Raw genomic sequence first — 24,378 nt, 5'->3', positions numbered from 1 at the left:
CCCCCCCCCCCCCCCCCCCCCCCCCCCCCCCTCTCTCTCTCTCTTTGACTCTGACTCAACAAGGCTTTTCCCTTCATCGGAACTTAGGACGTAATAGTGCGCAGGTGCTAGCCACGGGTGGTGTACCCGCACTTCTTTGTGTGGCCCAACTTTTGGCCGAGCCCAGCTGGCAGCCCCTGTGCGTACGCCCGCGGGTCAAACTGCAACGCATGCACCTTCTCGCTCACTGCACTTCTCGCACCCGTGTGTGCCACCTCACAAATCAAATGCTTGCTAGCCTGGCTGGTCCCTATCTGGCTTATTTGGCCTGCTGCTGCGGCGACACCTTGGCCTCGGAGATTGGTCAGACCGCGCAAGCCCCACCTCGCATGATTCTTGGTTGGCAAAGAGTGGGTGACTAGCTCGACGCAATTTGCAATCCCCACTCCACCACTGTCCTATTTGGCCATTGGCTGCTATTCTTGTTGTCCAGCTGCTCCTGTTGTTTATGACATTTGACCTTTTTTTTGACACCACCCGTGGCCCTGGTGCTCCAGTCATGAGTATGTTTGCCGATCGCCCGAAATACCCATCCCTTGCTTCAGGCAGCAACCGGTACAGATGGCGCAGTCACGTCGCGGGGCACCCTGGCTAGCCTCATCGGCGGTGCTTTAATTGGTCTTTGTACCGGGTCTTGGCTAGGCTTGGCACAAGGCGGTCAGTTCAGCTCGTTTGTACTTTCTCTCCCGTTGCACTTTTTTTTTTTTTTTTTTTGGCACAATGTGCCTCAACTCAATTCTCTCTGCATTGCCTCGGTCCATCAGCTGTCTTTGGCGTTGCTGGCTCGATTGTCGACAGCATTCTGGGCCAATTGCTGCAAGGCCCTGCACAGATGGCCGCGCAACCAGCACGGTGGAAGCAACTCAATGTGCTGGTCAACCTGATCAGCTCCCTCGTCATGGCCGGTGCGGCCATGTTCTCCTTCTGGCACCACCCGCCTGTCATCGTGGGTGCCCTGGTGGCCTCGGTCGCCTTTCTTTTTCTGCTCTATCGCCATGAATAGATCGAGGGAGTGGATAGAGCGAGTAACCTCGCTGGCTGAGACAACGTGCCGCGGCCAATCACTCATGCATCGTCGCCGGCTGGACCAAGCTCCCAATGTCTATTCAAATGTCTAAGCCAATTCAATTGATCACATGGTGCACAAAGCATACCCAAGCACCCCTGAAAAATAAAAGACACAGGACTACTCCACATGCTCTCCGCTCGAGGTGTTATCAGACTGGTCGAGTGGCTTCTCGGCGGCACTCGCTTCTTCGGGTCTAGCAGCGTCTGTGTCGCGCTCGGATGTGACGCCGCTGTTTTCGCTCGAAGTCCACAGCTCTACACACAGCAGCGCGATGAGAATACGCAGCCAGAGCTCTGCCGCTGTCGCAAAGCTTACGGACGCGATCCACGACAACGACTGACTTGACATGTCGACCATGCCCAATTCCTCACGCTCCAACTCTTGCTGGCGTGCCAACTGAGACGCGGATGCCTTCCTGTACACACGAGGCCAACAACCGTGAGGGCACGCCACACAAATGCAAGCAGGAAACAATCGAGTGCCTCTTAAACGTGGGCACCAAGGCCCAACACCAAAGTACCCAATGCAAAGATACAGCACCACACGACAGGCCATTGCTTACAGGCTGGCTCGGTTCTTGACCGAGGCAGTAAAGCCACGCTCGCGTGTGGCTTGGTTCTCGGTCGCTTGATCTGCGTATGGCACCGGCAGGGGCGGAGGCTGTGCCTCGCCCTCTGTGGATTCGGGCATTGGCAGCCGATTTTGTGGCTTGATCAGCGTTTCAGCTGCAGCCCAGGCGCGGCAAATTGCTGTTACCCAGGCATCTCGCTCTGCCATGTTACCCGCCACACAGAAAAGGGCCGCATCTTCTTGAATGACTTCAAAACACCGCGTAGCCTCGTCACCCTCGCCATGCGAGGCCTGCACCTGCAACACCGTGTTGAGGGGGATGCATCCTTTGATCTTGCCAATCCGCTTTTTGGTCGACTCTGGCGAGTAGTCGTAGTAGCTCAGCGTGGTTTCCTGGAGCACAAACCAGCGCAACCGTGCCTTATTGTTCACATTGATCTTGCCGGTACGGATTTGCGGCTTCTTCCATAGCGGGCCCTCTTTCAGCAAGTCCTTATGGGTCACAGGTCGTGGGACTGCGGGGGCCGGGGCACTGGCACCACGCGAGAAGAGGCGCATGCGCGAGGCCGATGATGCCCCCGCCTGTGGCTCGGCGTCCCTGAGAATCGATACGTCAGCATGCCGAGTGTCTTCGGCCAGCGGAGTTCCGGCCGTCCCGCTACCTTCACTCGAAGTCTCAGCGTCGTCCGCGCGCTCGCTTTGCTCGGCATCAGCCGCAGGTGCCGTCGAAGGTGGCGGTGGCGGAATCGAAATCGATGCGCGCACAGGAGGTGGCGATTCATCATCTGGCTGCGCAGTCATGGCTGCGCTGGCTTTGGCGTCGGTGGCCTCTTTGGCACTGGCAGCGGTGTCGGGGCTGGTATCTTCGATGCTTGTATCATCAGAGGTTTCGACACGGGCTGTGGTGGATGACGTCGACGGTTCGCCGGCTGCCTCGAGATCGCCACCCGCCTCAGCCTTGCTCGCTTCGCGGTTGACGGTCTCAAGCTCGATGGCCTCGGGCTCGGACTTGATGGTCTCGGGCTCAATGGTCTCGGCTTCAGGCTTGGCCTCGGGGTCCTCGAGCTCTGGGTCAGCAGGCTTGGGTTCCTCATTCGGCTCAGGTTGATAGGGTGACGGAATGGGCGGCGCTTCTGCCTCGACCACTGGGTTGGATTCGGTGCTGGCAGCATCTGTCATGGTGTCGGCAGCCATCGCAGGGCCTGAACCTGTGTCACTGTTGCTACGTGCACTGCGCATTCCAATCTTGTTGCGAAGAGCGCGAAGCGAAGACATTCGAGGTGCAGCTTGGCCATCAGACGCGATCGCATCGGCATTGCCACCATCCAAAGAGCCTGAGAGACCCGCGGCCATGTGGATAATGGCCCCTAGTTCAGAGGGCCGGCGATCTGTGTCCAGCAGATTGCACAGTTCCAACGATGACGCGTTGTCGAGGTCTTCCAAGAGCTCAACCAATCGCTCGTGCTGCGCTGAACCCTACCAAAAGACGCCAATTTCGGGACGCAAGATGAGAAAGTCCATAGAGACCCACGACCCCAGGATGTACGTGGTGCAACAGCCACGTTTCACATGCCAGACCTCGGGAAGGTTGGTATCAGCACCACGCAGCAACAAGGCTTTGACGCAGTCCATTTTCCTGTGTGACGAATGGGCATCAGTATGCCCAAACCTGGTCTAGACGGTTCCTCAAGGCCTCAAAGGCCTCTCGACACTCCCGAGCCCCGACAGCACAACACGTGTCAACAAACCTCTTCATAGCGGCCACGCTTAGAGCCGTGCCCGAGCCGGAGGGGTAGTCAATGTCAAAGCCAGCCTACCCAAGCAAGTTGCCCCAAATGGCGAATGAGCCGGCAGATCTAGAAGGGCCAAGCTCGAAGCGCCGTTTCTTCCTGACATGGAGCGCAAGCTTTACCTCAAGGAGAAGGATGAGAACACGAGCGTGACCATTGCCCGCAGCGCGGTGCAACGCGCTGAGATGACGTGTGTTTTGAATCTCCGTCTCTTTCACTGACAATGACACGCAGCATGAGAGAGAAGCGTGTGCATATAAGCCCCTTTTTGTGAGACTTTCTTGCTAGTTTCCAGACCACGCATCGGTGGCCGAGGAGGAGGGCAGGAGACGTACAGGGAGGGGGTAGGATTTCATAGCCAAGGTCGCGGAGCGAAAGTAGAAAGCGGGTCATGTCCAGATGTCCAGCCTGTGTGACACAAACAAGTTTTCCTTGGGTCAGAAGGGCAAAGCCACGCACATTTACCAACACGATGGTAGCCAGCTGGCCACGTACCCCGGCAGCAAGTTCCAGCGGGGAAGTTCCATCCTTGGTCTCCTCCAGCGGATCTGCACCATAATTGATGAGGGTTTGCATCACCTCCACGTGGCCCACGTTGGCACTGATGTGTAGTGGCGTCTCGCCTGTGTCAAAGATGAGAGTTAAGAATGGGTGCAACACGGGGCAGCCATGCCACAGCACACAAAGCCAATTCGGAACAGGCACGCCAGCTTCAAGGGTGGCAGAGACAGACCGGCGCGAGTGGATGTGACTGAAACATCAGCACCTCCATCCAATAAAAGTCGAGCGACCTAAGCCACAAAGTACAGTGAGCGCAGCCGTGTTAATGCGGCCTGGTATCATCAACGTGTCTGCGCGCACTGACGTCATGTTGGTTGTTGAAGGCAGCCATGTGCAGAGGGGTCATGCCATTTTTATCAGCTACGCCACGAGTAGATGCGAGCCAGGCAAACCAACAAAGGTGGATGAGACGAAATCGCAGCCGCTTCAACGCATGGGTATCCGTTAGCGGCGAAATTGGACACACTAGCATTCACATCGGCATTGGCCGTGAGCAGCAACTCCACGACGGCCAAATGTCCCTGAAGGAAGTGCGACTGGTGAGGAGGGCCACAGAGGTCGAGTAGCAAGGGGCAAGTCCCAAGTAGAGTCAATCAGTCAAGATGAATTCTCACGTTAAGAGCAGCCTTGTGCAGAGGCGTGCAGCCGTCCTCATCCTGCCAAGCGATCAATGGGGGCGTGTGTGAGGCGCCGCTCCTTTTACCGGTACAATACACAATGGAGAGCCTTTCAGGGATGAGCAGGTAGACACCTTGTCATTGATGCTCTGAGCGCGCTTGCCTGGACCCTTGAAACCTATGTGCCCGTGATCGAATCGGGTGCGTTCGCGAGTGGGCAGGATGAGAGCGCGCCCGAGTCTGCTATCCCCGGGTTTGTGGGATGAGCCATTTCGGACGTACTGCTGGACAAAAGGGACTGCACTGCATCAACATCACCGGCCTCGGCAGCACTGGACAGCGACTTGCCCATCATGCGCAGGCTTTGGAACATGCTGGACATGGCCGTTGGTCACCAATGGAAGGCCCACTCCGCCGTCGAGTTTCGTGCCCTGTCGCACTCACACACTCCCGCACCTCCACTGAATTCGTAAAACGCAGACTAACAAGGAACCGAGTTTTGTGCGTTGCAATGCCACCACCGACGTAATGTCCGCATCCCCTGTCGTGAGCGCGTCACCGCATCCGCATCCGCCTCCGCATCCGCCGCTGCCGTTGTGGGATCGAGTGCCGAGTCAGCGTCGTCGTCGTCGTCGGGCTCCTGTCTGGACCTTTGCTACCAATTGTCATCATCCCAATACCCTTTTTCTAACCATATCCCCTGGGATTTGTCATGGCACGCCCTGTTCTCTAAAGTAAAGCAGGTGTCGTTCAACTTTTATTTCCCGCATGTGTGTGGCTCCCTCTCGACTTTTTCTTGTGTGTGTGGGTGTGTGCGCGCGCAAACGGCAGCGAGTGGCAGGCACGACGCGTGCATAGGGAGAAGGGCGCTTCACGGATTTGATCGCTGGTCAAGCTCATTGGATTTTCTGCACCCTTGTTGGTTTAGTCTGCCACCAAATCGGATCGGTGGTCCGTATTGAAAACCCAAAAGTAGCACCGACGTCATGTTGCCGGCGCTGGTCCCGTTGGCCAAGGCAGAGGCCCAGTATATTCTGGACGGCGTCCAGGAGGACATTCGCAACGACGGTCGGCAGCGGCATCACGCGCGGTGAGTTGTGCCGCGACTCGTCTGTTGCTTTTTTTTGCTTTTTTTTTCCTCCTGTTCTCTTCTTCATCTTGTACCCAAGCAATGAGCCACAAGCAACACGACGCCTCGCCCCACTTCTGATGCGCCGTCGTCGCAAATGCCGCATTTGGTAGGCCCTATCACATCGAGACGGGCCTTGTATCCAATGCCAACGGCTCAGCACGCGCACAGCACGTGGGCACGGATGTTCTTGTCGGAGTCAAAGCCGAGGTATGTGGGCCGGTCGCGAGTGACCCGCTGGGTTAGGAGCTCAGCCGGCACGCACCGTCCTCACTCGGCCCTTGTCTGATGTTGGTACTGCAGCGCGGCGTGGCATTGGGTCAGAATGAGGATGAAGGGCAGATTGAGGTACTCTCGCGCATGTTCAAGAAGACTCAACAGTTCGGGCGCGCTTGCCTCTGCTCTGCCTCTCGCCTTCAACCCTCACAGCGCACTGGGCAATGTCGTTGAGCAGTTTGCAGTGCAGTTTGCCTCGTCCGCAACAGCCATGTTGTCAGGTCGCGAACGAGAGGACTATGGACGTGCCATTGCCCTGGCTCTGCAGGAAATGGCCGACGTGCGCGGTGCGATCGATCGACAGGTACATAGATGATCCAACATACCCATCGTCGCGCGTCAGCTCCCCATCATCGTGACCATGGCGGGCAAGAGGTTGCGACTTGTGTTCCGCATTTAGAACGGAGGTTTGGCTATGCCTCTTTTCTCGAGATTCATTGTGTTTGCGTCACCTTTATCATCTCTTCCCGGCAGGCACTGTGCATTATTGCTGGCCGTGAGGCTTTTACACTCAAGGTGGACGTGATGATCTTGGCAGCCAATGGCGGGGCCATTTATGACACTGCTGCTGTAGCCGTCTATGTACGACAAGCCCGCCCAGAGTCTGCAGAAATGGATTTGAGAGAGGGAGAGAGAGAGAGAGAGAGAAAAGACATCCAACTGAAGCTGAGCAGTTTGCTCATCCTTGCTCTGACCCTTGTGATTACAATGTGCTGCAGGCGGCCCTGGCCTCGTGTGACATTCCCTCGGTAACTCTGGTCAAGGACGCTGATGGTGACGTCGTGGACTGGGAGTTTGCGGATACACCTGACCATCAATTGGACGTGAGCCGTCTCCCACTTCTGACGACCATCGCCAGCATCAATGATTTCGCTGTGCTCGATGCCACCACAGCGGAAATGGTACGCATTGTCGGCCAGTGTGTTGACTGTTAGGCGCCGGGACGATACACACTCTTCTTCCGTACAACAAGCCTTCCTATACATTCTTACACGTTGCTGACTGCCTTGCAATGGCTGACAGGCCTGTGCAGATGCAGCCATGATCTTGGGTATCGATGCTCAGGGCGAGCTGTGTACCTGCCGTTTGGTGGGGCGAACTGGCGGCGTAGATCCCGAACTGTTAACCGAAATGACACTCATGGCGCAGGAGGTTGGTTCAAGCTTGTGGCTACTCTGCTTGACACGCTCTTGACCGTGTCGGTTGGTCTACAGCAGGCTGGCCCCGTGCACGATGGTAGCCTAAACAACTGCTTGTTCATTTGGCTTTTTCTTTCTGTGTGCCTTGTAGGCGGGCAAGGCCAGCGTGGCTAGCGTGCGTAACGCCCTGCAGCAAGAGGCCGCTCTTGATCGCAGTCCCATTGCCGTCGGCTTTTTACGGTAAACTCGGTGCGATGTGCACTGGGCCTCTTTTACTCCCCAAAACGAACAAAAAAAAAAAAAATACCTCCCGACTATGGCCTCGACATGCCAACTTGGCCGCTTGGCCATATTGCATTCTTGCGGCTGGTCTACATGAGTGTGTATGGGGGCACGAGGACTACCAACAATGATCGGTCGTCGCGTCTGAGGCGCTATGCAATGTGCAGCTTGATGGTACACACAAGTAAATTGATGGTCAAGTAGAGACATGGATCAAGCTTTCTTACGAACGACCTGCCAGACAGAGGTGAATCCCCGTATGCCGCGAGCCATCGCTTTGATGGAAGGTTCGAGCCATGGGCAAGGTACAACAACATACGCGCGAGCACAGACAGACACAAACAAATAAAAGAAAATCGTACAAGGGCGCAAGCGCCTCATTTCGCACCGAGGGCGAGAAAAACAAAGGTCGTTGCAGAAGCAGAGCAACAAGGAAAAAGGACAGAATGAACATACCAACAAGAACAGGGTAGGTCAGACGCAGACAAGAAATTCAAGGTAACAATACAAAAACAATCTGGCGATTAAAGGGGGGATCGGGCCAAACGCCCAGACCATCTAAAAAGAGGTAGATCAAAAAGACATGCCTATGTTTTGGAACGCAGTGGTGTCAAAAACACGACAAAGAAGAAGGGGAGGGGGTCACAGTGTCTCGGTGCCTTATCAACAACAAAGATTCCCTGGCATCGACTACGAAGATACGGGCTTGTCCATGCCGGCAGAAGCCTTGACAGGGAGGCCCATGGGGGCATCGATCGGGATCGGGAACGTCTGTGGTGGTCGCCAGCCCAAGTCACGGGCAATCTGTGCCTTGACAACCTGGATGGTCCAACGCTTGCCTGGCGCAATGCAAAGCATGCTGCAAACCAAAATCAGCAAGCAAGGAAAGATGAGCGGAGACACTTGGGCGGACAGATGCAGCCCAACGCATTGCGGCGGGCACGGTGACGGGTGACGAGCAGAGAGGCCATGCAGTACCGGTGAAAGAGGTTGCGGAAGACTGAAGCCATCTTGGTCCAGGGTTTGCTGTTGGGGTAGCCCTCGGTGTGCTTGTAGAGACGGTACTCGGGCGTCGCCTCGCGAGCAATATCCCACGGGGTGTAGCCGTAAAAAAGCACAAAGAGCACCACTCCACAGGACCAGACGTCTGCCTTGAGTGGATCGTAACCTTGAACGGCACGCTTGGCGACGGCCGCGTAGTGGCATTTGAGATTTTCCGGCGCTGCGTAGCCGGTCGAGCCGCGGCAGGAATACAGAGGCCCGTCCTCACTCAAAACAGAGAGACCAAAGTCACAGAGTTTGAGGCGGCCGTCATGATTGAGCAGCATGTTCTCTGGCTTGATGTCCAGGTGGGCAATGCCCTTGGTGTGTAGATAGGTCACGGCATCAATCAGCTGTGCATAGATGGGCCCCAACAGGTCGCGGCGAATGCCGGCTCGCGGTTCAATCAGATTGAACACCTCGCCCCGACTACACAGCTCAAAGACCAAATAGGCAATATCCTAATTCAGACGGTCGTGCATGAGGAAGGTGGCCGCCCTGGTGTGTGTGTGCGCGCCTGGTGTGGGTGCGCGTGGCCGATGCGCAGCAAAGGGGGGCACTGGCGCAAGGCAGATTGAGCGCACAAACCTGAGACACAAAGTAATCGAAAAATTCCACAATACCGGGATGACCAAGGGCTAGCTGGTGGATGCGCAGCTCGTTTTTGTAGGCCGACTTGGTCTCGTCGCGCAAAAGAACGCACTTGACCGCCACAGACCGACGGCTCGTCCCTTGCAAGCCTGAAGGATTGTTGGGAGAAGAAAAAAAAAAAAAAAAAAGGAGGGCGGGGTGGGTATGGGAAGGGGGGTCTAGCGGCTGAAATGACATGAACGTGCGCCAATGCAGGGACTCAAGCTAAGAGCATGCTGGGATCAAAACGAGCATGATGGGATCTGGCGGCTGGCTGTGGGTTGCACAGCGGGTGTGAACAAACCAGGAAAGACGGTAGAAAAGGCGCCATGGCCCAACTGATGACGAATGTCCACAGTAATGTCGGCAATGTTGGCTTCGACGCACTCCAGGAGCTCGTTTTGAATGTCAACAATCCCCTCGGCTACATGGGTGTTGTTGCCAGTGGTATCGTCTTCGTTGATAAATTGCTTGTTGTTGTCACAAGAGGTGTCCATGGCTTCTGTTTGGTTGCTGGCTGTATTCTGCGCCGTATCCTGCGCCGAGCGGGAACGCGACACGGGACCCGCATGAGCTAAAACACTTCACCTGGTTATCCTCAAGAGGAAAGGGCTAGGGCAGGGAAGGAAAACAGGGCCAAGAGGAGCTGGGGTTGGGGTGTGAGGCGTGTGACGTACCTCACTATGGGCCATGACGACCACACGGGAAGGGCTGCGCGGCGACGCTAGAGCCGGCCGGTCTGGCGGCGAGCAGCAACGGCTAGTGACCCCACTCGTGGAGGAGGTGCCAATGGTGACGAGCTTAAGGTTTTCGCTGTCGATGGCAGATGCCACGGCCGAGGAGGAGCGCCTGGTGGCCAAACCAAGCGGGGCGCCGCGCGCTGGAACAATCACAGCGGGTCTGCACGCTTCACGCAGCGCTGAGGGCAAGGGGTCCAGAGCGGAGGGAAGCAAGCTTAGCAGCGACCACCACAGTGGGCAGCACAGGTCGGGACCGGTGGCAAGAGACCCAGTCGTCAAAAGAAGTGCCAACGCGGGGCCAACCAGCACCCCACAACGAACGGTGACGACGGTCAGCAGACCCGCCGACGCGTCGGCGGGAACGCAAGCAGACAAATGAAACGCGCTACTGGGTGTCGAACAGTGTTGCGCGGCTTGAACGGGGGGCGACGAGGATGGCCGAGGCACAACAACGGCAGAAGCAGCCGCACAAGAAAGCGGGGTCGGTACGGCTGGTGGACGTCGTCTCGGCCGTGGTGGCTGTCGGTGGTGTTGAAGCTGGTGCTGTTGTTGCTCTTGCTGCTGCTGCTGGATTTGATGATGGTGATGGCGAGAACACGCAGGCTTCATTCAAGCGAATGGTCCGAAACAAGGCGCACAAGGGAAGAAGGGCGATGTACGCAGGAAAAGCAGGCAAATGACGGCATGCGTGGGCGACCTGACGGCTGATACGCAAGTTTGCTCCACTAGAAACCGCCCCGCCGCTGCCGTTTTGGGGGCACAAACGCGCCGAAACGAACAAAAGACTACAAAAGACTATTGTTGCCAATTGAAGAGAGAGAGAGAGAGAGAGAGAGAGAAGTAAAGGGAAAATGAGAATGAATGCAATTGGCCAAGTTGGTTTTTGTCTGTCAGCAAATTTGTAGACAAAAGAAGGGTTTGTTTTCCCGCCAAAATTGGCTTGACGGCTCGATGTTGTCGAAGAAATCAGTGACTGACATCTGGTACTGGATATGAGTAGTGTGATATGTGCTACACTTTTAGATGCGCTGCTTGCTATTCTTAGCGAATGGCAGCCAGTGATGCAAAGACGGGGCACCTCTCGAGGTGATGAGCAGGCGATCTTGGATTGGTCCCAGCATAATCAAGAATAAGCAGCAGCCGCTCACGGCTCAGAACCGTCTTGTTGGCTGTGGATGGGCAACGGCGTGGCTGCCATCGTTGGTGACGGTTGACAGCGGCTTGGGGCTCCCTTGCCAACTCGGAGCCGGAGCATCCCTCGGCCATATCCCGACGTTACGTGTGTCTGTGGCATCGAAAGGCTGACAAGTTCCCTCCAACAACTGTTGTTGTTGTTCCACATTGAAGCTTTCACTACGATTTCGGGTTGAGAGGCAAGATGGCTGAAGTTGTTCAGGGCATGCTTGGTAGGGAATGAATTTGCGCTTCACATCATCACATATCGCGACGCGGCCCCACGCGCAGGAAACCAAGGACTGCCCTCGTCACACATCTTTCCCCGTACACGGCAAGAGGGCTGGCCCTGGCACGATCGATCCGTACGCAAACTAGACTTCGGGAATCTCACCCAAACCTTCTGCGGCCTCAGTCACCACAGCATCCAAGCGCTCGTCCTGGCGCTCATCGCATAATTCCTCAAAGACGTGGAGATCGGCTGAAAGAAGACGATCAATAAGCACATCCAGCTGCTCACTCACGGCCGCTTTGCCAGCCGTATCCAGGTCAAAGCTGGCCTCGAAGTGACCGCGGAGTCGCCCGTCATAGCAATAGCCAGCCACACACAGCAGGGCCTGCGTGCACATTGGTAAACTACCCGCCGTAGCCCAAACAGAACAAAGGCCCGTGAATGGACTCGATGCACACAAAAAAGCTCGCCGTACCTGAGCACGTGCAGTGGGCGAACAGCAAGGGCGACGAGTGAAGCCAGCGAAGCATGGAGAAAAGAGATAACCTACTTGAGAGCCTCGCCAGCTCCCACCCAGAGCGTTTGCATTGCGGGTATCTACATGGGTAGGATGTTTAAGACAAGAATCATCATGAAAATTGACTTTTGGGCCAAAGAGGAAAAAAATAAAAAATAAAATAAAACGGGCCCCGGTCAAACTGCAACGCACCTCAGGATAGCAGCGCCGGACCAGGTCGTAGAGGAGGTCGCGCGATACAATTGAGAGACTTGAAGTGTCTTCGAGTTCCTTCCGTGTTGCAGGCACGCTGATCAAATCAAAAAGCGCTACAAACTTGGGCTTGAGCTGCGGTAGACCATCCAGGGGTACCAAGCGATGCAATGGCCGGCACAAGGGAACATCGCCAGCCTCTGGTGCCACTTGAGGGGCCATGGGTGACACAGCTTGCTCAAAGCCGAGCGGCCGCGTCTGTGTCACTGTACGCTTGGGTGGCTTGCCCCGTGGTCGCTTGGAATCTACTGATGCTGCAGCTGCTTCTGTTGACTTTGCCCCGGGCACCCCCGCTGTCGCCAATGTAGCGGCCACGTGCTCGGTCATGGCCTACCGCACACCCCGACGCCCGCGGTTGAGTGAGACGTACATGACCAACTTCGCAGGAGAAAGAAGACATGTCTGGTGCCTGCAGCGGCGTTCCACTACAACGAAGCAAAAAGCAAAAGCAACCCCCCCTTTTAAAAAAAAAAACGAAAACAATCCCGAAAAAAACACTAGGGCGTTGGCAACGCACGGCAGACCGGCGCGCGGCCCAGGACACGACAGCGCGCACAAGCGGCTCCTTGATGACCCAGTCCACTTGGGTTTCACACAGCACCGAGGGGTTGGTATTAGCCTGAGCAAACAATCACCGGTCCGTGAGCGGTGGCCGCAGGGCCAATTCAATCTCAGGTGGCTCTGTTTGAGCAAAGTTTCGCACCTCAAGCATCCAGGCTTGATGCTCGTGATCAAGCATTAAATCCATGCCCACGATTTGGAAGCACCTGAGAGCGCCAGTCGGCACAAGCCCACAACATGAGCACAGCCACTGACAACTGACACCCTGTGCTTGTCACCAGGACAGCCGAAAAAAAAAGCCAAGGGAAAAAAATGCAGCCTGACGCACCGACTGTGACCGTCCACTGCGTTGACCTGATTCTGCAGCACAATCTTTTCGCTGGCCCGCAGCATGGGCTGCAAAGCCTCCATCGTCCGGTACACACACCTGCTTTTCCCAATACATGGAGATAAAAATGTTTGAGATAAAATTGAGAGCACGGATGGCCACAGCTCACGTGAGCGGAGTGAGATGGCAGGACGGGCAGGCAGGACAGCAGTGCCGCGCAGGACCACGCACGTGTCAATCGCCGTTAGCAGGCGCTCAATGTCGACGCCCTGGCGCGCGAGCTGTGGCAGGAGTTGTAAGAGATTCTGCTTGCTCTGCGTGGCCTCTGAGACTGGCTCACTGTCGAGCTCACCGCATTCCTCGGCCACAGGCTCGTCCTTGGAAGGACAAAGCAACCCATGTTCAAGTGAGGGCATGCATGCGTGGTCTATCGTGTATCGGCGCGGTGTGTGTGGCAGGCCTTCACACATACCTCGTCCTCCTCGGGATTGTAGCCAGCCGACTGTTTGGATCGAAAGTTGACGCTTCCACGATTGACAGCATAGTTGGTCAGGTGCATCCGCAGATTGGAGCAATTATCTTCCGTTGGTGCCTCATATGGCTCGGTGCAAACGCGAACCAAGCCGTCCTGATAGAGATATGCCTCCAATGGAGCCAGGCTTGTCACGACACAGTATAAGCGTAGATCAAACTTGTAGCCCTGCAGCAACAATGGCTTGGGCAGGTAGGTTTGCATCACCTGCCACAACAAGGTGAGAAGAGGCTCTGGGTGGCACGCTGAAACCAGTGAAATGACCCAAGACGGCACGCACTTGGCGTTCCACGTCCAGGGGTTCTTGAATCAAGGATCCGCTCTTGATGCTAATCCCAGATCCACCCCGCGCCTTGTTTGGCTTGAGAATCACCAAATTGTTGTCCAGATCATAATCTACCCGCGCGCAGACAACAGCATTAACGCACATGAAAGGCATGTCAAACAGAGGCTTGTACGTCATGGACCGTCAAGAGAACATAGACAGGACACATACACATACACGCGCACACGCACACGCACACGCACACACAACGTACGGTCACGTTCGCTGGCAAGGGGCAGACGCTCGACCCAGGTGCGTGGTGAAAAACGAGGTACGTCAGCCAGCTAAGCACATGAAGTGAATGAGGTACAGGAGCCACAGCCCATCCCATGCGTGGTGAAACCTCACCTCATAGTAGAGCTCCAGCAGTCGGGCAAAGTTGGACTTGCAGAGCGACTCGCGGATGCGTGGGAAGCGGTTAATAAGGCGATGGGGAGAAGGGGCCACCTTGGTCCGGAAAAACGTGCGAGGCACGTCCTTGACCCCGGCAAACCAAGCCACGTCCCAATCCTCGTAACGCCATTTCGTCGTTTGGCGCAGCTGAAAATGAACGGCCGCCCGCCGAACGACGGGATGGCGAACCGTCTGACCAGAACAGAGGGCACCGCAGCGGTGGAATCAGCACACTGGCAAGACTCGCATTCAGAACGCCTACGATGACCGAGCCGCCACCAAACATTCACCAACCCACCTTGTGCAATCGTGTGTGTAGTTGAGCCACGCATACTTTGCGTAGGGTACCGTCTGGCAGCGTGGCGGGACGCAGTGGCTGCAGCCAAGGGTCAAAGATGAGCTCAGATTGTGTCAGCCCCGCATCAGCTTGCTCCATGGTTGCCACGGGTTTTGGTGTGGCTGAGGCCGCTTGCTCGGGCGTTTTTCGCGACGCCATGGCCTGTGCTGGGGTCGGCTCTGCAGCCGGTGCCGACGCTGGCGCCTGTGCAGCGGACCCGCTCTGACCGGTCACGGCACGACGCCAGCCTTGCAATCCGCCAGCCCCACCGAGTGCCATGACCCGTGTCCACCCCAGTTCCAACGAAATCAACCTGGCCGCCCTCCAAAAGACCCCAGAAGACGGGAGAACAGGGGACACACGGCTGTGGATTCCTGCTGCTGAGAGCAAAAAAAAAAAAAAAAAGCAGAGAGAGAGATCGAGAGGTCGATGCGTGAAGACCTATTTGCATGCGGTATGTTTGTTTGTCTGACATTTTGGATGTGCCTAGGGCTCAAGGCGGCCTTTTCGCTTGCTTGGCGGTGCGTTGGGGTGGAGTGCGTTGGGGTGTTCGGCTCGGTAAGCACAGAGCGAGGCATGTGTAAAGAATGGGGGAAAGAGTCAATTTGGAGTCGGTAGAAAAGCACAAACAAAAAAAAAAAAAAAAACACGTTGACAGAACGAGCAACAGGAAGGTTGTTGGTGCACTAGAGGTCAGCGACTGCCACCCCACGCGAGGTCAGCTAGAACGGGCACTCTGCAAAGACTGCGGGCAACATTGTTCGCGCTGAGGGTCTCTGCTCATGCCGAGCCTGCCTTGCGTTGCTTAGCAGCCTTGTTTGATCCACCAGCCGCAGCAGCGCCGCGCTTTGCCTGCCGCCGCTCATGCTTGCGCTCCTGGCGTTGTTGGCGATGTGATTTTGCCTCGAGCCCTTCAACCTCTACAGTCGTATCTTGCAGGCGCTTCACCTTGCGCTTTGTCTTCTGGTCGGCGTCAGCCTCGGGAGCGGATGGTAGTGAGCCCGCTGGGGCAGCACGGGCCTTGCCAGGCTTGGGCAGCTTGCGCTTGGCCTTGGCCGCGTTGGCTGCGGCGGCACCATTCTGGGCTGCTGAGCCCTTGGCGGCTGTCGCTTGTCCATTGGATTTTGGTGCTTCATCCTCCTCATCGGGCTGGCGCTTGGGAATCTGAATCATAAAAGCAAGAGGAGGAAGGACCATTGCGTAAGAATGCCACAAGTCGAGGCTGCTTCTGAGCCAGACACAGGCAAGCACATACCTCGTTGCTCAGTTTTTGCAGCTTGGCCACGTAGAAACCATCCATGTTGTGTGCGTGAGGATAGTAGCGACGAGTCTTTTCCAACGTCTACAAAAGTCAGCCGGGTCATTGAGTCATTTGAACTCACGGAAGGATATGGAACTGGTGAACCTGAGGGTGGGCGCGCGACCAACAAGCCAGCACATACCGGATGGAAGCGCTTGCCACGGAAGTTTGTAAAGCCAGGACGACCGAAATCAAGGCCAGTGTCCACAAGCTTGACGTTGCGCTTGCGTAATGCGTAGTCCACTACGCTCTCGTTCTCGTCAACCTTCACAGCGAAGCGACAATGACCACAACATCACGACGAGCATTGGGTGAGTGGGCGGGCCTCCTGAGCAAGCAGTGACCAAAGCAGGAAACGCAAAAGGCAATTTGCTTTCCCGAGTCACGAAAAAGCAAGGAGATGGGCTTACCATGATGCTGCAAGTGGAGTAGACAATGAAACCACCAGTCTTCGAGTTGGCATCCACAGAGTCAATGGCTGAGAGAATGAGCTCTTTCTGGAGAGTGGAACAGCGCATGAAATCATCCTCGCTCTTGTTGTTCTTGGCTCCAGGATCCTTGGCAATGACGCCAGAGCCTGAGCAAGGCGCGTCCAGGAGCACGCGGTCAAAGCCACCCAGCACCTAAGGAGAAAGAAGATCAGTGTAAATGAGACAAGCTCGGCTCGTCATGAATCCGGCGCAAAAACCGCTGCGCCACTCACCTTGGGAAACTCGCGGCCATCATAGTTGCAAATGACCGTGTTGGTGCAACCAAGACGGTGAATGTTGCCAAAGAGGGACTTGGTACGAGCCTAAAGGGCCGAATATCAGGATTAGCAGTCGCTCATGAGGACAAGGTCAATCAGATTCAAATGCCTACGGTCTTTTGCATTGGCCAAATTTTTTTAAAAATGGCTTGCCCACCTTGTTAAAGTCGTTGACCACAACCATGCCCGTGTTCTTCATCATGGCGGCCATGTGTGTCGTCTTGCCACCTTTGCAAGGCCGAGTCATCAAGCCGCAATAGATTAGCTTAGAAAGCCAGCAACCAGGAAGAAGCAACCGTTGCTTGCCGCAAACTACGATTGCGTGCATGCAAGATTCTTACCGGGGGCAGCAGCCATGTCCAGAACCTTCTCGTTGGGGAGTGGGCTCAAAGCCATTACGGGCAGGAAAGACGACGCACTCTGAACCAGATAGTGTCCAGCCAGATACTCGGGGGTGGCTCCAATGGGCACTGAGGACTCAAAAATAACGAGGCCAACCTAGACGAATGTGAGAAAGGACCCATCCCGTTGAGTTGGTTGGCCAACTGATCGGACGGCATTCCATCGACGGCAAGCAACGCAGAACGATCGGGGGGGCGTACCTTGGACCACTTGCCCACGGGATCCAGGCTCACGCCGCGGTTAATCAGCGCCTGAGCCAGATCACGGCGGCGCGTCTTTAGGGTGTTGGTACGAATGGTCACGGGTCGCTCCACTTCGTTGGCCTCGAGAGCCTCGATCAGCTACAAGAGTGGCAACAAACGCAAGGGGTGGAAACAAACAACCGTGGCGGTGAGGAAAACAAAGAAGGGGGGGGCAAAAGGACAAAAGGACGCAGGACGACACTTGAGCCGGGCCATTGTGCCAGGCATACCTCGTCCAAACCAAACAGTTGCATGAAGCGCTCCATCATGCAGTCGTTGTAACCGTAATAAAAGCAGAGATCGGCTTGGAGGACCTGCAGGTACTCGGTACGCGAGCGACCCTCCTCGCGCAACTCCTAGCATCAAGCCATGGCGCAACGGGCCAGGTATCAAATGAGCAAGATCAAGCTTGAAAAAGCTTGGTTCACGGTGATGGCAGCCAACGCCTCGATTCATGTTCCCATGCTGCTGCCGGGTGAAGAACAACCATGCTCGAGTGAGCCGACCCACCTTGAAGTTGCGGAGCGTGTTGAGATTATCACGAATGCGCATTTGAATCACGCTCAAATCCTCTGACACACGACCACCCGCCTCGATCTCCTGGCCACTGGGCAGCACAAATCGCTTGCTCTCAGCAATGTTCGTCTGCAATTCCTCTTCGGCCAGACGCCTGAAGCCAAGAATGATGGGTGCCAGAAGAAAACAGAATGAGACCACAGCAGAGACAGAGGGATGCAGGGGTACGTTCGACCAGCTGCGAGTGCCACGCACGCATCCTCTTCCTCGGCCGCCTCGAGCTCACGCGCAGCGCGCTCAACTGCCAATTCATCTTCATCTTCTTCGTCATCGTCATCTTCGTCATCCTCAATGTCTTCCTCATCAAAGAGATCATCCATTGCCTGCTTGGCAGCCTTGGCCTTCTTGGAAGGCTTGAGCCATTTGCTGTTGCTATCCGAGAAACCTGGGAAAAGAGTGGGGCAGCACTGTCAGACGGTTGCAGAACAAAGCACCGAGGCGCGCAACGGGGGCAAGTTGAAAAGAACGGATGCTTACCGGTCGCCGGCTCGGCGTCCTCATCGCTATCATCAAAAAGGTCGTCACCCTCTTCATTATCGTCGCCATCCTCTTCCTCACCTATGAGCAGCAAAGGTTGCAGAGGAAAAGGCAGTGAAGACAATGAAGCGTATGGCGGGATTACAACAGGGATTAGCGAGTGGTAGCCGGCGACGCACCGTTAAAGTCGTCTTGTGCGAAAAAGTCACCCTCGTCGTCGTCCAGGTCGTCGAGGGTGCCCGTCTTAACGGGAGCATCGTCCTCACCATCAACCTCGTCTTCCTCGTCCTCCTCCATGTCATCGACCTCCTCATCCTCGCCCTCCTCATCCTCGGAAGGAGCGTCGGCTACGGGGGGCTGGGCATCGAGCTGGCTAAAACTAGCGTCAAAGTCATCGAAATCACCAACGGTCTCCTCCTCTTCGGGCTCCACCTCGGCAGGCGGGGGGATGGCAGCCTTTTTGGAACGCTTGGGAGCCAGGGAGGACCGCGAGAAGAGGCCTGTTGAACCACCCTCATGAACTATGAAAGCAAAAGACCCATCCAACCCAGCAGAGGAGGTGAAGATGAGTCAAAGGCATGCACATGCCCATGCACAAGCCAAGCAAGGCGCGTACAAGCAGCAATTTCATTGGAGCGGCCTCCCTTCCTGGAAACGGGGCCCAATTTGCAAGTGGAACAGGTGAGCGGCGAATGCGAAACAGCAAGCCATCAAAAAGAGACAATGAGCACACAACGCACTTGCGATTGGCGCCCTTGGCATCCTTGCCAACTGAGAGGAAGCGCACAAAGTTCAGAGCATGAGTGGGGATGATGAGGACGAAGACCCGGGAGAAGCAGCGCGTTTCGCGTACCAGGTGCACCAGCCAGGGGCTCCGGGGGACCCTGCTTCTTGGCCTTGCGGCCCTTGCCACGCATGGGTGTGCTCTTGTCGTATTTCTTGCGACCCATGATGAGACGATGATGGGCTGGGACTGATCCTACGCTTCCAAGCGCGCCCAGGATGAATGAGCGTTTGACCAGCAGCCACGCTGCCATATCTCAGGCCACAGCCATGCAAGCCTTCCCCCCACAAGCTGTTTCCAACATGATGGCACAACGGCACACCCCATCGCAAGAGGCACGCTTCCCATCCATCGCATTCGCGCACCTCTTCCGCGGCGTCAGCAGCAACCCCTGCGACCACTCGACAGAAACTGCAGACGAATCTCTCTCTCTCTCTCTCTCTCTCTCTCTCTCTCTCTCTCTCTCTCTCTCGCTCCACGTGTTGACCGCATTGGCCATCTGGGCTTGGTAGATGCGAATACAGTGATCATACTTTAAATCTGCTGACAAAACCTTACGCATTTGCTGACAATATAGCGAAGCCAGTGAAGACGTCAGGCGTTTCTTGCAAACGAAACAAAATCTGAGGCCAGTGTGGAAACAGCAAATTCATGGTGTGGTATCGGTATAAGCCAACCCATTTAAACGCGGTGTGCAGGTGTGATAAATCGTCGTTGCGGGTGTGGCTCGATGAAGGGCTCATGATTGAAGACAAACGGCAGCCGTTCGTGTTCGTGTTCGTGTTCGCCTCAACCTCAAGCGAGCGGGCGCTTAGCGCGTGGTCAGTCATCCCCCACAGGCAGACACCGAGAGCGTGTGGCGACTTGGTCGGTTGAGTGCGCTGCTGTTGTGATCGCAAACTTGGGCTCGAGGCCCAGAACCTACTCAGGTGGGCGAGCATACGGCGCGGATCGAATTGCCACTGCCGTTGCACGCCACCTCTCGACACGGGCCGTGTGAGCTGTGACTTCCAGGTGCTTCCATCTTACTTTGGACCATGTTTCGGTGGCGTCAGCGACCCACCCGCGCCTCGCACCCGTCACTGGAGACGCCCGTGAGCTCACGTGCCCAGTCTCGGCAGAACACGGGCAGCAGCACACACACCACCACCGCCATGCAGCTGTCCAACGGGGCTCGCACACGCTCGCGTGCAAACAGTAACGAGCGAACGGGTATGCCTCAAGCATCGGCAACCCCGCAGTCGTTTGGACGACCGCGCCGCTCCAAAGAAGAGAAGTTGCGAGATTTTGCGGCCCGCCGGCGTCATGAGCCGCCCTCGCACAACCCCTTTCGCTCCCACCACCAGCAGTATGCCTCGACCCCAACCAACGCGCCGGCGCCGACAATCACATCCCCGGACGTGTCTCGAATCGCGGGTGCACACCCTCCACTCATTGACATTGAAAGTGTGGATTCAGCCGTGGGGGGACGCAGCCTCGCCATCTCCGACTCCCATGCTGCGCCCGCCACCCACTCCAGCCCACCCTCACCCCTAGCTCGACCCACTGGCCTGCCGCACGCTGCAGACAACGCCTCGCTCTCCTCTGATCCAGAGCAGGACCGCCCGATTCTGCTCTCCGACCCCGAGGCCGTCCGCAAAGCCAAGCCCGACTACGACTCCATTTCACAAGCCAGTATCGGATCGTTCTTCCGCCGCCGCCGCCGCACCTCAGACCCCAAGGAGCGTCCCTCAGATAACGAGAAGGAAACGCGAAAAGACAAGCCCACTGACCGTGAATCAGATAAGGAACATCGCGAGGGCGGTGCCGGCGGCCTGGTGTCCCGACTCAAGGCATTTGTTCGCAATAAAAACTCTAGCATTCCCCACACTCACGCTGCCAACGGCAACAAGAAGCGAACCCGTCATACGGTCCAGTACAATCAACACAACCCCGTCTTCACCAAACACCGGGGGCCGTTGGATGAGCAGAACGAGGACGTGCCCACTGATGAAGAGCGGCTGGCAGCCAAACGGCCTCGACTCAAACACGTGCCCCTGCTCGCTCACCGCACTTTTTACTCCATCAAAGCCCTTGCACGCACCGTTCTGGAGCTTTTGGGGATGGTTGTGGCGCTCGCCTTTGTGTTCGCCATCATCCTAGTCATTCTGGATGTTGATCGTCGCGGCAATTCGGGCCAAGATGCCAGCTTCCTCGAGTGTTTCATGGTCCTGGGTTCCATCCTCCTGACGGGATCAGACGACTTGGCTCCAGTCCGCCTCAAAATGACAACCACAACCTACCTGCTCGTCACGGTTCGTACACACACCTCTTTGTTCGCAGCCGCCCACCCACCCGCGCTTGCGCCCCCATGCTCTGCGTTTGATGAAGCAGAGTTGACGCAGAATGCGCGTCCATCGTGCCCCTCACTCTTGCGGCGTTGTACTTAGACGTGTTACTTTGTCGGGTTTTTCTTTCGCGTGGCCTACCTTGCTGGCTATCTGGCGCGCCTCAGAAGCTCGCCAACGTTTTTTTCCTTCTCAACATGGTATTGTCCGACTCTCACCCCCATGCACACGGGCCCCCAGCCATCACCGCCATTCCCAGCTCGTGCTTTCTTTCGCTTTCCCGCACAACTTCAATCTCATCGTGATGCGCGCACGGGGGCGTTTAGGTTGGTTGTGGACCGCATGTCTTCGTTTGTGAATGGCCCTGCACTTGAAATCCGAGTGGGCTATACCGATGCTTTCAAACACAAAATCATCCAGGTCAGTGCCCAATGCCGTCCTTCCTGTCCCCCTTTGACTTCGTTTCGCAACATGAGTCTACTGGTTTTATGTTCCTTGCACATCTTGAACCCTTTTTTTTTTTTTTTTTGCTGAACCGTTTCCGGGGATGTGGCTGCACCGCAGGGCCATGCCCAAGTGACACTATCACGCGAGCCAAAGGAATCGGAAGTGGCATTGCGCCGCTACCATCAGCTGAAACTTTTGACCGCCAATATGGCTGTGATGCCGCCCCTCTGGACACTGGCCCATGCCATCACGCCGAATAGCCCGTTGGCAGGCATTACGTGGGACAAGTTGGCTCGTGAGGATGTGACGATCACCGTGGTCATATCCGGCATTGATGCCGAGACGGGTACAGCCGTCTACCAGAGTCACACGTACATTGTTGGACGCATGTTGGTCAACGCCAAGTTCCACAACATGGTGACACAGCCTGATGGCTTGCGTCGCAAACGCAAAACAATCGATTTTGCGTTTTTTGACACGGTGGACGTGGAATACCCCGTCAACCGCTAGAGTCATCTCCTTGGCAAGGCTTGAAGAAGACAATGTCTCAGTGTCTGCCTTGTCCCTGGACTCGACGGCGTGTGACTCTTTGAGACCTCTGCCGTCTCTGTGCTGTCACGTGCGGGGCACGCTGTCGATCCTGTGGGGGTAAATGCCAACTTTTGAGTTGTTTCTGTGCTTTGCCACAGTTATAATTGTTTGTAAAATCAGATCGTGGCTTGCACCTCTATTTAATTGACCTGTATACCAGATCTCGGCAAAATGCGTGCGCGGAATCACAGATTGAGCGACGTCAGAATATCCAAGGCCTGCGCCCAATTGAGAGCCCTGGTCACGCCTTTGGGCAGCTGATCTTCTGGCCGTGCGTTCCACGCATACTCGCCAAAGAGCACAACCTGCGCCCCGTGGACCGAATGAGAACATGACACCGGTCACCGCACGCTCCCCATTGTCGTGGCGCACACAAGAACAAGAGGTGAAGGTTGAAATGGTGCACATACGTGTTTGAGCTGAGGCGCACACTGCTCAGCATAAGTGAGGCTATCATCAATCAGCACCTGAGCACCAATTTTTTGACAGAGATCCGGTTTGGAGCTAAATTCCAGACACGGGGCGTGTGAGTTGGAGCACGGCCTCTAGCGTTTTGTTTCTGTTTCGAGGAGACGCACATTTTCTCGCCGGTGATGCCCCAGTGATTGCCAAAGTAGATTTCGTCAAAGATGTCAGGATAATGCTTGGCGATCCAGTTGCGCGTAGCCTGTCATGTTCAGTAGCCCAATGATAATTGAGGAAGCGAGTGCAAAAGGCCGGGCGCGCGTGGTGCCATGCAAGTTTGCCGGGCCAGGCCACCTGCCTGTTCGATGGCGTGTTGTCGGGATGTGACGACGACCAGAGAAAAGCTTTTGCGCAGCTGTTGCAGCGCTGCCAACGCTCCTGGCACAGGGGCAATCTGCCAAGACCAAAGAAGGATTCAAAGAAGAAGACAGAACCAGCAAGGAGGCCAGCAACTTCATGATGTTAAGCTGCTAGCGGCACGTGGCTGCCCTTGCCCACGCCGCCCAGCATCGGCTACGACAAGGGTGTACCTCTGCAAAATAGTGTGACTCAAAAAAGTCGTGCACCTTCTGGGTAGCCTCGGCGTCTGAGCCGCCCCAAACGTCTGAGAAACGATAGCTGTGGAAGTCGGCCTGCGACAGAGACGTCCCGTGCACCTCGTTATGCCAACTGGCCAACGCCTGTACAAAGTACCCAAGCACCTGCAGCGACAGTGATGGTCAGGACCAGACGGGTGACGGCGCATCACTGCTCGGGCGAATGAAAAGCAGCCGATGTCCCACCTCATCCAAATCAACGCCAATCACCGGACGCATTGCCGCCATGGTTCCTATTCAAATCTGATCCGCCAACCACACCCCTCCAAGCACGTTCTTCCCAATCACACCCTGATACCAACCAGCACACAGACCCACGCGCACGCACGGACGGACACCTCTGAATCGAGTCAACGACTCACGCAAAAAAAAAAAAATCTTACAGTGCATTGTTTATCTGACATATTTGTCTGACAAGCATGACGTCTCTCTCTCTCTTCGGAAACCGAACATTACGGGATGGTATGACTGGTATGTTGTTAACTGCGGACACACACACACACACACACACACACACACACACACACACACACACACACACACACACACACACACACACACACACACACACACACACACACACACACACACACACACACACACACACACAGAAGTGCTCGTGCGTTTGATGGCGACGGGGGGGGTGCACGGGCGGCGGCATGAGTAATAATAACAGTACCAGTACCAGTACATGGAAGGCACGAGCTTTTGGCAGTGTGTTGCCTGTATATCCCAGCCTGGTTTGGTTCATGACCAAGCTGCTGCACATCACACACACACACACACACACTCTCTCTCTCTCTCTCTCTCTCTCTCTCTCTCTCTCTCTCTGAGGAAGCGGACGAGTGGCCCCCAACGAGAAATTTCAGCCGCGAGCCAACCACAGAAGG

At 55.9% G+C, this 24,378-nt stretch overlaps 6 protein-coding genes across 6 annotated transcripts; 2 read left to right on the top strand and 4 right to left on the bottom strand.

Annotated features, from left to right (window-relative positions):
* Positions 1-1,225: 1,225 nt before the first annotated feature.
* MONBRDRAFT_7513 (uncharacterized protein) lies at positions 1,226-5,028 on the bottom strand (the record flags this gene model as incomplete). Its single annotated transcript, XM_001744884.1, has 4 exons — positions 1,226-1,523; positions 1,671-3,154; positions 3,928-4,091; positions 4,929-5,028. 4 exons carry the CDS (start codon positions 5,026-5,028, stop codon positions 1,226-1,228), a joined length of 2,046 nt encoding a protein of 681 aa, XP_001744936.1.
* Positions 5,029-5,632: 604 nt separating this feature from the next.
* MONBRDRAFT_24698 (uncharacterized protein) lies at positions 5,633-7,434 on the top strand (the record flags this gene model as incomplete). The annotated part of the gene is made up of 8 exons (XM_001745056.1): positions 5,633-5,736; positions 5,889-5,985; positions 6,079-6,155; positions 6,205-6,355; positions 6,526-6,633; positions 6,771-6,953; positions 7,075-7,203; positions 7,342-7,434. The coding sequence occupies 8 exons, from the start codon at positions 5,633-5,635 to the stop codon at positions 7,432-7,434; spliced, it is 942 nt and encodes a 313-aa protein (XP_001745108.1).
* A 910-nt stretch (positions 7,435-8,344) lies between these two features.
* MONBRDRAFT_16435 (uncharacterized protein) lies at positions 8,345-8,965 on the bottom strand (the record flags this gene model as incomplete). The annotated part of the gene is made up of 1 exon (XM_001744883.1): positions 8,345-8,965. A coding segment is annotated over one exon (621 nt), but the record flags the coding sequence as incomplete, so codon positions are not given.
* A 6,156-nt stretch (positions 8,966-15,121) lies between these two features.
* Positions 15,122-18,623, bottom strand: MONBRDRAFT_18734 (uncharacterized protein). Its single transcript, XM_001744882.1, has 13 exons — positions 18,528-18,623; positions 17,997-18,154; positions 17,736-17,895; positions 17,456-17,581; positions 17,184-17,324; positions 16,923-17,079; positions 16,739-16,809; positions 16,537-16,626; positions 16,244-16,456; positions 15,976-16,098; positions 15,789-15,875; positions 15,178-15,697; positions 15,122-15,156 (listed from the first exon to the last, which is right to left on the bottom strand). Exons 1-12 carry the CDS (start codon positions 18,573-18,575, stop codon positions 15,314-15,316), a joined length of 1,758 nt encoding a protein of 585 aa, XP_001744934.1. The 5' UTR covers positions 18,576-18,623; the 3' UTR covers positions 15,122-15,156; positions 15,178-15,313.
* A 1,476-nt stretch (positions 18,624-20,099) lies between these two features.
* On the top strand, positions 20,100-22,346 carry MONBRDRAFT_24696 (uncharacterized protein; the record flags this gene model as incomplete). The annotated part of the gene is made up of 4 exons (XM_001745055.1): positions 20,100-21,356; positions 21,492-21,589; positions 21,716-21,809; positions 21,954-22,346. The coding sequence occupies 4 exons, from the start codon at positions 20,100-20,102 to the stop codon at positions 22,344-22,346; spliced, it is 1,842 nt and encodes a 613-aa protein (XP_001745107.1).
* A 585-nt stretch (positions 22,347-22,931) lies between these two features.
* On the bottom strand, positions 22,932-24,149 carry MONBRDRAFT_24695 (uncharacterized protein; the record flags this gene model as incomplete). Its single annotated transcript, XM_001744881.1, is given in 5 exon segments — positions 22,932-22,986; positions 23,006-23,094; positions 23,227-23,286; positions 23,423-23,572; positions 23,940-24,149. The coding sequence occupies 5 exon segments, from the start codon at positions 24,147-24,149 to the stop codon at positions 22,932-22,934; spliced, it is 564 nt and encodes a 187-aa protein (XP_001744933.1).
* Positions 24,150-24,378: the final 229 nt, after the last annotated feature.

This window comes from Monosiga brevicollis, genomic scaffold (assembly GCF_000002865.3).
Source record: "Monosiga brevicollis MX1 MONBRscaffold_7 genomic scaffold, whole genome shotgun sequence".
Classification (NCBI taxonomy): domain Eukaryota; class Choanoflagellata; order Craspedida; family Salpingoecidae; genus Monosiga; species Monosiga brevicollis.
This window is presented reverse-complemented; position numbering and strand designations above follow the sequence as displayed.

Bases quoted from the DNA above. Each gene is read 5' to 3' on its own strand.
- MONBRDRAFT_18734 (XM_001744882.1), bottom strand. From the start codon at position 18,575: ATGGAGGAGGACGAGGAAGACGAGGTTGATGGTGAGGACGATGCTCCC. The intron at 17,325-17,455 runs GTATGCCTGGCA...CCACTCTTGTAG, and splicing joins AACTGTTTGGTTTGGACGAG to CTGATCGAGGCTCTCGAGGC. The intron at 16,457-16,536 runs GTGAGTGGCGCA...CTTTCTCCTTAG, and splicing joins ATGGCCGCGAGTTTCCCAAG to GTGCTGGGTGGCTTTGACCG.